The sequence below is a fragment of the Lycorma delicatula genome, chromosome 8, assembly GCF_047948215.1.
Source record: "Lycorma delicatula isolate Av1 chromosome 8, ASM4794821v1, whole genome shotgun sequence".
In the NCBI taxonomy this organism is placed as follows: Eukaryota; Metazoa; Arthropoda; class Insecta; order Hemiptera; family Fulgoridae; genus Lycorma; species Lycorma delicatula.
Genome location: NC_134462.1, coordinates 26213035 through 26223679, shown reverse-complemented (window position 1 = coordinate 26223679; position 10645 = coordinate 26213035). Strand labels below are relative to the sequence as shown.

At 30.0% G+C, this 10645-nt stretch overlaps 1 protein-coding gene across 1 annotated transcript in view; it reads left to right on the top strand.

Moving 5' to 3' along the window:
* The first annotated feature begins 1725 nt into the window (after positions 1-1725).
* LOC142329175 (potassium channel subfamily T member 1-like) overlaps positions 1726-10645 on the top strand; it is a 64270-nt gene continuing 55350 nt past the window's right edge. Inside the window, exons 1-2 of the mRNA XM_075373562.1 lie at positions 1726-1869; positions 7424-7461. Of these exons, the coding sequence (XP_075229677.1) occupies positions 1824-1869; positions 7424-7461 (84 nt within the window). The 5' untranslated portion in view covers positions 1726-1823. The remainder of the gene's footprint in view (positions 1870-7423; positions 7462-10645) is intronic.

Here is a 10645-nt window from a genome sequence, read left to right as displayed (position 1 = left end):
TGATATCATCTTTACACAACTCATTAGCATAATTTCTTTTGCAGGTCATTTTATCTCATTGTATGTTACTGCTTACAATGTTTTTTTTTATTACTTTATGACCCTTTTTTAGTGCTTCTACAAAGTTAAATTCTTATTAAATTTAAGATAATATACTTTTTATATGTGTTAATAATAAGCTCCATTTTTCCATTTGGAAAAAGTATTATTACAAATCATGTTAAAGAAGATACTATGAATAGTGCATAAACATTCACAAATATATTAATAGATGTGAATATTTCAATCCAAAAATGTATAAACTGAAATGATACACTTAAGAAATTTTTTACGCTAATTTTTTTGTAAAACCACCTTTGACATTTTATACGTATTTAAATATTATTCAGTAAGAATTTTGTAAGAGCAAAATCCACATTGTTAATGGTACTTGATAGACATTATAAGATAATATTGTTCTTCAAAAATACAAATAATTCTTTTTATATTTTAAGAAGCTCGATTCAACAAAAATTAGTCATAAGAATTATTGACTATTAAAAAATGTGATGATTATAAAAACAATATGAATGAAATGAATAGAAGATAAAAATCAAGATAAGTATTGCAGTATTTAACATTCCACTGAGGAAGCAAAATTTAGAAAAAATTAGTCCACAAAAAAGTAATAGAAAATGCATAAAACTAGTTAAATGAAAATGATCGATATCAAAACATAATGAAGCAAAAGAATCTTGCGAGTATTGCATATCCCAAAAATAAACTAAAATATTAAGAATAAGAATAATTATCTGCTGATTTTTATTTACTGTTTAACTCATCTCTATGAGTGGAATGAAGATGATGTCTGTCCTCCAATGAGGAAAGTGTAAATAAAAACAATAAACTATTAAAAGTTTTAACACATTTGGGAAAACCAGGTAGGTTTTAATGCTAATAGTTCTTCGATACTACCTTCTCACCACCATTTTATTATTAATAATAAATAATATGTAACACCTATTATCCTAGTGAACCAGAGGTGTAAAACATTTCAGGTATACTCCACTATATGTATATGGGATCCGGCTACTACGAGCCCCAAATTGACAAGATGGATGTGATGCAAAGAGACTTCTATAGTACACAAATTAGCTTATTACCTTTCCTCTCTCCCCTGATTACTACACGGTATCTATATGCAAGTATCTCTGATAATATTCAGTTAATTCAGATAAAATGAAAAGAGCTATTATTAAATGGCATTTCTAAGGAGATTTCAACAGTTACAGGAAATCTTCTGTACTTACTGAATTAATTCTCAGTAAAATTAAGAAAAATTACCAAAATTAGATATTTTATTTTACAGTTAATATTTTTATTTTCTATATTCATTCTGTGAAATTTTGAAAAAAATTTATCATAGTTTCTTAAAAATCCTGACCCAAAAGCTTTGACTGGGAATCCCAAACCATTGGAATGTGGACAATCAATCATTAGTTGACTTTAAAATCGGTCTTGGGTTCAATTCATAGCAAGGATGTGACATTTTTTCAGGTACTGTCTCATTCATATAATCCTCCTCACTAAAATACATTCCAATTTGGTTAACAATGTCATATTTTATTAAAAATAAATTGTTTTAAGCATAATAAATTTTATTTCAGGTATTTATTGATTTAACAAAACTTGTAGATACTACTTTCTCTGGGTTTGTATGTTTAATTGTACTTATTTCAGAGAGGGTCAGACATCTTCTGAAGAATGTCATAGACTATATGGAAGATGTTCTGGGAATGAAATAAACCGCATTCAGTTACAAGATTCCAGATTTTTTGGTGAATATGAAGGAAAAAGTTTTACGTACGCTAGCTTCCATTCGCGTAGAAAGTAAGTTTATTATATTTAAATTGAATGATCTTTACTTCCTGGCGTGGCAATTAATCAAAAAATGGGACATGAACCAAGGACACCAAAAAAGCAAAAATAAAGATGGGGGTAATGTTAGTACTTATGTACTTGCATTGGCGTGTTTGAAGCTTAATAACGTGACTGGATGAACCGATTTTGATGAAATTTTATACAGACATTCGTGTATATGGGGCAATTTGTTGGTAAAATTTTGGGATCAATATCTCCAGGAGAAGGGGATGGGAGATTTTGGGGGGTCAATATTTTCAAAATTTTGTTAACATTATCGCACTTTATATTAAGCTTATATGCAGGCATTACATGCCTGCATCTTAACCATCTTTTTTAAAAAAATTGTCCCAAAATTAAAAAATATTTTGTTCAAAAATTAAAAAAATATATTTTTATTTATTGCATGTTTTTAATCAAATTTTTTAAAACTTTTCCGGGGTATAGTGATAGTGCAAGTAATAAAAAAAAAAATACTTTAAGGGCAATATTAAGGGGCAAGCCAATCAAAGTTAAAAATATTAATTTTTTGAAACTTTTTGGGGTTTATTTAAAATTTTAATACTATTAAGTGATAAAATTTTAGTGGTAATATTACAATAAAATTTCATCGTAATTCATCCTCCCCTCCATAAAAAGAATCTTAGGTAATTTTTTATTGGTTGTCCACTTTTTAGTGGAATTTTTTCTGTTTTCTTCCATTTAACATAGTAAATGTATAAAATCAAAAAAAATTTCTTGTAAGATCATTTTGGAGGGGAGCAGAAAAAGTAAAAAATACAGATTTTTTGAAGTCCTTTTTGGTTTATTTAAACATAATTTTAAAAATTCATCATAAAAGAAATCTTAAGTATCAAAAAAGAAATTTTAGATTCTTTTTCAGTTATGTATAAATATATGTTATTATTTTTCCACTACATAAGAAGAAGTAACCGATGCCAGGAAAGTATTACAATTTAAAAAAAATTACTTTAGAGTTTTGACTTCTTTCAGTTGATGTATAAACTAGTCATAGTTAACTACAGTGTGCGCTGCGGCGCTCCAGGGAGCCGCGGAGCACCCTATTCACAGGGGCACCCTATAATTATTAATTTAATGTTAATAAAGTAAAAAAAAGTAATGAAGATACACAAGTTTTATTTATTTTTATCTGTTACGAGTAGTCATTTTTTTACTTATGGTAGGGCCCGTGGAAAAATTTTAATTGAAAAAGGGCGCTGTGATTCGGAAGAGTTTGGGAACCACTGGTTTACTATTATTTATCAAATTTTATTAATGGATATTATGAATTTGCATCAGTATCATTCCACACGATGAGTAAGCAAAATTTTTTTGTTATTATTAATGATAATTTGTCTGTAGTATGATAACTACTTGTTAAATGCAAAGTGTAAAACTAGATTTAGTAGTTCTGTCCTGTACTTTTTGTGTAAATGTCCTGTACTGTTTTTGTAAATCTCATGCGTATCATATCAAATATTAGGATCTGATATCAAATCAATATTAGTAGTACTGACAGATAAAGTTGCGATTTGTACCGATGAATGCACCCAGATTTCTTGTTTGTGTACGACGTGGTTTTATGAAAGAGTTATAGTACTAGGTGAAAATTATACTGTTCAAAAGTAAATGTATAGAATTATAACATTTGTATGAATAACTTTTAGAAATAAATTAAACACTTATAACATTTTTTATACCGTTTAAACTCTGTTAACTTTTATTTTCCTTTAAATTAAAAATTCTTCAGTTTTCCATTCTGACTAGCAGACAGTTTTTAAAACGCACAAAAAAATAAAAACAGAATTTTCATTTTATTTTTTTTTTAAAAAAGTTTGAAACTATAACAGTAAACATCTTACCTACCATGTAAAAAAATAATTTAATCTATAATTAAACTCTAAAAGATCGATTCTATTTATTTCAAAATTGAAATGTATTTCAGCAACCTTCATATTTCAAAAATGATTATGAAGAATTGAATTCAATATATTACAGAAATTATTCGACTGATTGACTTAAATATAACAATCTTCACTGGAATGAAGATGATTTTACTTTGGATTTTTTTATATTCTTAAAATTAAACATTTTTTACCCCCAGAAATGTTATTACCTATAGAAACAAAATTCCGTATTACAGGAAGATTAGGAAAAATATTTACCTACATTTTGAGGTAGATTTCAAAAGAAAGCTACCTATTGTAATGGGTACCATGATTCGCCTTCCGTAAAATTACAACATTTTTTATATATATTTCACTTTCTTGTGGACACGATAACAGCCGTAATTTTGCGACAATCACTTTCAAATTTATACGTAAAATATAACGACCCAAAATCTCGGTCGAGTTCATTAATGAGCAAAATCGGACCATTGGAGAGGAAATGGGGAGCTTTTTCGAATAAACAAAGTATAGCTATAACTTTCTTATTAAGTGAAATATCGAATTGTTTAAAATTGTTTAAGGGCCTAAAACTTATCTAAGTTAAGTTTTTTGAGATCAACCATTGGCTCTGGGGAGGGGGGGTAAAAAATGGGGTTTCGAAGAAAAAATAGATCATACCTCCCTTTATAGGTACAATATCGAATCGGTTTAAAGTGGTCGTTTGTTCTTTAAACATTATCTACAACTTTTGTCTTAAACAACTTTTGATATAACCAACCCTTACGGTAGGGGACGACCAAATGTTTGCTGAAATTGTAAGAAGATGGTGCTTGTCGTATGCTAAACATGTAGTATTGAGTAAACAACCAATTTCGTATTGAGTAAAATTGAAGTTTTTCTTAACTTTAAACTGGAACGCTTTTTTATCCCCTACTTAGCACCGGTGAAATCTACCTCCGTCTTCTGGCGTGCCGAAAGGTATTTTTTTTATTGTTATGTAAATAACTACCAGTACAGTCTGCTAATTTGTATCTCCAACACACTTATTCACATGTACATAACTAAGGAGAATGCGAAGAAAAAATTACGTGTTGTATATCTAAGATTCGTATTGTAGAATTTCTAATTGAAATTAAGCGACGATGGATAACTTCTTTACATTATTTATCTCAATCTACCGATATTCACGGCAGTCCTTTATTTTTAATATCGTCATCAACGGTAGGGATCGTTTACTATATTGTTTTTAACCGTAATTGTAATTAAGTTACGTGAAACCGAAGTTTATAATAGAGGTGTGATTTAAAAAAGTATCCAATCTTGGCCCATAAAAAAATACTTAACTCATTTAGTTCCGTGATTTGTCCTCTTCAAAGTGTAGGCCCACGCTTATCTTAAGCAATGTTGCAATTTTTGATTCTTTCCTAAGCCTAAAATTCCATTTATAGAAATAAGATTAAAGACGGATTCATTCATAGTGTTCTCTCATTCGGGCAAATCCTGTCAGTACTGGCTCTCCACCAGTACCGCCATGTCATTAGCAAAACTTCCCCCGATCTTTATTCCTCTTTTCCCATTCAGGCAGCGTTTAATTATTTTTTCAGATATGTTTTAAACAGTGTTGGTGACGTGCATCATCCCTACCTAATTTCCCTTCCAATCCCTGTTCTTCCTAAATTAATTATTATTTGAAATTTAAATACAACTGTCAATAGAATAACTTTATAATTTTCAAAATTTTACCATTTTCAGTTCTAATGTTATCAAATGTGGGAATTATACTTCCCGGAGCCCACTGGAGTTCCCAGGCAATAATAAAATAATATTTTTAAATAAGTGGGAAGTATACTTCCCAGAGCCTGTTAAAGGGTTGTATAAAAAAAAATTAGCAATTACTCCTGTCTGAAGTCTATTTTTTGTCACACCCGAAATCACCATAGGAGGCAACTCAAACATTTTAAATAAAAAGGGTAAAATTGTGACAATTTTAAAATACATAAAAAAGAAAACATTTGATGTAAAATACTTCAGACTACAACTATGACCAAAATGGCTACTGTTTAGTATATTTCATTGAAGTGACCAACAATAAATCCCCTTCCTCTCAAGTAGTATAGCATTTTTCTGTTTTCTACGATTCTCCTAAATACTTCATTTGTTGCCGTCTAACATTTTTCATTGTGTGCCACATCCACATCTCAAAAGTCTCAATTTCTTAAAAGTCTTTAATTTCTACTGTGCAAGTCAATCTTTAAATCTCTTTCCTTTAAGTGGAATTTAAGGTTAGGAAAGAGTCAAAAATCGCAGGAAACATCCGGTGAGTAAGAAGCCTGCTGAAGTCGATCGATCGTATGTTTTACTATGAATCTCTGGATAAGTAGTGATGTATGGTCTGAAACATTGTCATGATTCTCAAGGACAAACTACAAATTGGCAATAAAAACTACTACATAACTTTTCTTTGTAGTCTAAGAGATGTTGTTCGAAGCAAGAGATCTCAGCTTTTGGAAAATTCATCATAATTTATCCAGAAATTATTGGCAAAATATGGGATCAAACCAACTTCACCGGACTTTGCTTCCTGCGATTTTTTACTCTTTTCTGTGCTAACAATTCCCCATAAAGGAAAGACATTTGAAGAAATAATGTTACCTGTATCAAACAATATATATATATATATATATACACAAAATTCTGTCATCAGAATTCAGTAACAGTTAACAAAAAATGATACTGTTTTTAGATAATCTTAGGAATGGATATAATATTTACAAAATTAGGATAATTCGGAGTTAGTCCTTTCTCTTAAGACAGTTACGGTTAGACTAATTCCTTGCACTTGACAAGTGCGAAGTGATTCTTAGTGAATCGACGTAGTCTGCGGGTAGGATCGGGTTTCTAAAGATTTTTTTTTTCTGAACATAGTAGACCCAAATGAAAATTTAGATGCTTCTTTTTTACTGACTTTTCGAAGAAATGTACGGTATAACAGTCGGTCGCACAGTGATATTGGAGGATGAAATAGATTTTTTTTTTACGTTGTATGGTATGAGGATTACGAAAATACCATTCAATTAAAGTGCAATTTCCTTATAAGCCTATATATAAAATTTGTGGCTCGAAAATGTACAAAACCATTTCATTGAAATTTAGATATGCTTTGGTAGAGCATCTGTAGTTGTGCATGTGAAAATTTGATGAAGACTAACCGAGTCGTTTTTCAGTTACGCTCAATTTAAGTTCGACAACAGACAACATAACCTCAATTTGTGGTTATGTTGACTTTGTATTGGTGTAATTTCATACAAGTTTATACAGTGAATCATGGTGGTGAGCGAGTTTAAACTTGCTTGATTGGAGGATCTCTTCTCGTTATTTTTAATTAAATTACGATTTTAAACAAATAATATATTTTAATATTATAACGAAAAGTCGGTCTTCCTTTTAAGAATAATTTTAGTATGTATTGATTAAATATGCATTAAGTTATTATTCCTATAATAAGGATAAATAATTATATGTGAAATAAACTATATTGTATACGTACTGTTTTAAAATATATATTAACTACATACTTTTTTTAGTGAACTATAATCTGTAATAAATACCAATAACTATTTTGTTTGTTTTTTTAGGTAAGTTTCGTTTTCTGATTATTATTCACTTCTATTACGTAAGTAACATTTTAAATTAAAATTTTGATTTTATATTTATAGATTTTTAGTTTATGCAAATGCTTGTTTATTGATTTCTAAACAGTATTATAAAAAAAAAAAAAAATCAAAGTCGTTTTATTTTCTATTGATTTCTTAAAATAGAGGATGTGTTTTCAAGCAGGCATTATTTCACTTCCTCTGTTGTCAACGGATTAACATTCGGAGGAAAAACGTTTCTACAAGCAGGTATTTACTTATGACCTAGTTGCATTTATCTAGAGAAAAAAATCTTCGCATCGTGTAAGAGACGATAAATTGTGCTCTGAGTATAATCCATCGTTAATGCGTTACTAATGGTTTAGGAATAAAGAAAGAACGGTAATTTTTTTAAAATAGACCCCTGAGGGAGATCGGTAGCTGTTATACAAGATGAAACTCATAAGAGACTCTCATCCGAATAAAAAAGCCGGATTACTTATTAGTAATAATAATGATGATTTTAATAGTAGGCGCTTATGAGGTAAAAAAGTGAAATATAAAATGTGTTACGGGGGCTATAAGAGTCTGCAATAAAGTCGCAGATCGTGTGCTCTGGTATCTTAAAAATGTCCGCAAAACGAAATTTAGTCCTAGTTCCCTTGGTGAACTCTACTTCAGTTCATACCCCTGATTTTGGGTTAATTTACGGACTCCGGTCTGTTCTACAAGGGAGAGGCGGACAGACCTCCCTTGTTGATGCTCTAGAGAAACCTGTTGCAAGAGATCCATCAAGAAGAACAAATCTTAACTAATAAAAGAAATAAACTTTCTCATTAATTGTTGCAAAAATTGTCCAGGTTTTGAGAATTTTATGACTGGCAAGGATTTTTTTTTTAATTTTAGACCTATATGTTTGACATCGCATTTTTAAACATTCTCTTATGGCCATGCATCTCTCAGCCAACCTTGAAGCAAACGCTGATGTCCATTTTGATGGAGGTGTGGCTACTGGTCTCACCACAACTTTTTATTTAGTCATTTGGCAACAAAACAGGGGCAGTATGTTTATGTTGTTTTTGTGCGTGAAATAACTCGTCTAGACATTTTTAATCATTTTATCTCTATTCGTTTTCTGTCTCATACTTTAGCAGTGGCAAAAGGAAATGTGTATTTAATGTTAACCTGCAACAGGAATACAAATTTTTAAAATTGTGTAATGACCGTAACAATGAACGTATTTATTGCACGCAATGTCCCGGAGAATTTTCTGTTTCACATAAAGGAAAGGGTGATATTGAGTACCACGTGAAAACAGCTAAACATAGAAGTGCTACTAATGTTACTGCTTCACTAAACATAAAAGATTTTTTTTAAAGCCAAAGATGGGAATAACAGTAACAGTGATCTGAATGTGCTGCTAAAAAAGCTACATTTTCATACCACACTGCTAGATATAAACTCAGTTTCAAAACATGACTGCACAACTAAACTGGTTAAAAAGTTATGTGACCCAAAATTTTCATGTGTTAGAATCACAACCAAGGCAATTATTGTTAACCTTATTTTGCCATTTGCATTTGATGTGTTGCGTTCTATGGAAAAAAAAAGTTGTACCAGTAACAATGGAGCTCAAACAGAAGTGAAGTAAAACACATTCCAATTGCTGTAAGATTTGAGTCTGGAGGAGGGAATTCAAGTTAAACTTTTAAATTTCATTGAAATGTCAGTTTAAACTGCTCAAATTTTGACTCAGTGTATTTTGCAGTGTGTGAAAAATTACAAACTTGAAGAAAAGTTGGTTTGTTGTACTGCTGATAATACTAACAATAATTTTGGTGGTGTGATGAGAAAGGGGAATGAAAATGTGTTCAGAAAATTTCAAAGTGATTTAGATAGACCTATTTTAGGTATTGTTTGTCCAGCCCACATTGTACACAGTTCAGTACAAATGGCATGTGATTCTCTACCCCTGGATATAGAGGTTATTGTAATAAAAATTTATAAATATTTTCACATGTATACTGAAAGATTAAACTTAAAGATTTCTGTATATTTATGGAAACAGATTACAAAAATGTATTACTTTATAGCAGCACAATGTTCCTTAATCTGTTACCTTCAATAGAAAGAATTATTTTGTTTTTTATGGTCTAAAATCATACTTCTCTTGTGACAAATGCACAAAATTAATGTTTGATTTTTTTGAAAATCTGAAAAATGAACTTTTTTGAAATTTTTCTATGGTACTCTACAGTTATTTAATAATGCAGTTCAGAAATCTGAAGCTAATTCTGTCACAGCAACAGAAGCATTTCAGACATATTCTTAATTAATTTATCAACTTCAGGAAAGAAAAACCCACAAATTTATACTTTTGTCAAACAATTGCTATGGACTCAAAGAAAATAATGATGTTCAGGAACAAAAATTCTTCTCAAGCGTAGACAATTTTTATAATTCTAGTATCCAATACTAAGAGTTGTGAAGAACCAGTTTTGATAAAGTTAGTAAGTTTCAGTGGATAAAATCTACGAAATGAAATTGCCTGGTCTGATCTAGAAGAAAGTGCACAAGTTGTTAATGAAATTATAAAAGTAAAAAGTATAAATTATTTGATTGAACGAACATTGTTGAACCAGGAAATTCAAAACCAAAGGATAGGTTGTGGTTCAAGTTCTGAAAAAGTACCAGATACTATTGAAGAGAAGTGGAATGCAATTTTTAAGGCGGACTTAATGTTGCAATATTTCTAAAATGGTTGATTTTGCAATGTCTTTGCCTGGGACATCTGCTCTAGTTGAGAGTTTTTTCAATTATGGGAAGCATTTGGTTTGCAGAAAGGGGTCAACTTTCAGTATCTGCTGTTAAACATCTGCTAAATGTTAAAAATTAATTCAGAACTTACTTGTTATGAATTTTATGTTGTAATTAAAACAAACAAACCATTTCTGAAAAAGGTCATATCTAATGACAAATAAACTGAATAGATAGTTTAATGTTTCACTAAACTGTTAAGACTTAATTTCAAAAATATATCCCGAGTTGGACCCAGAAAAATATGATAAGCCTATTTATTTAACTTTATTTAAATTATCAGATTTAGTTTAAATAAGTTTTAATTTTTTCCATTTTCCCTAATCTAATATACATACCACATCTTATATGGTTAAAGGAATAATAAAAGCCTTCCAAAGTGAGGTTTTCTTTATCTTTGATGTCAAT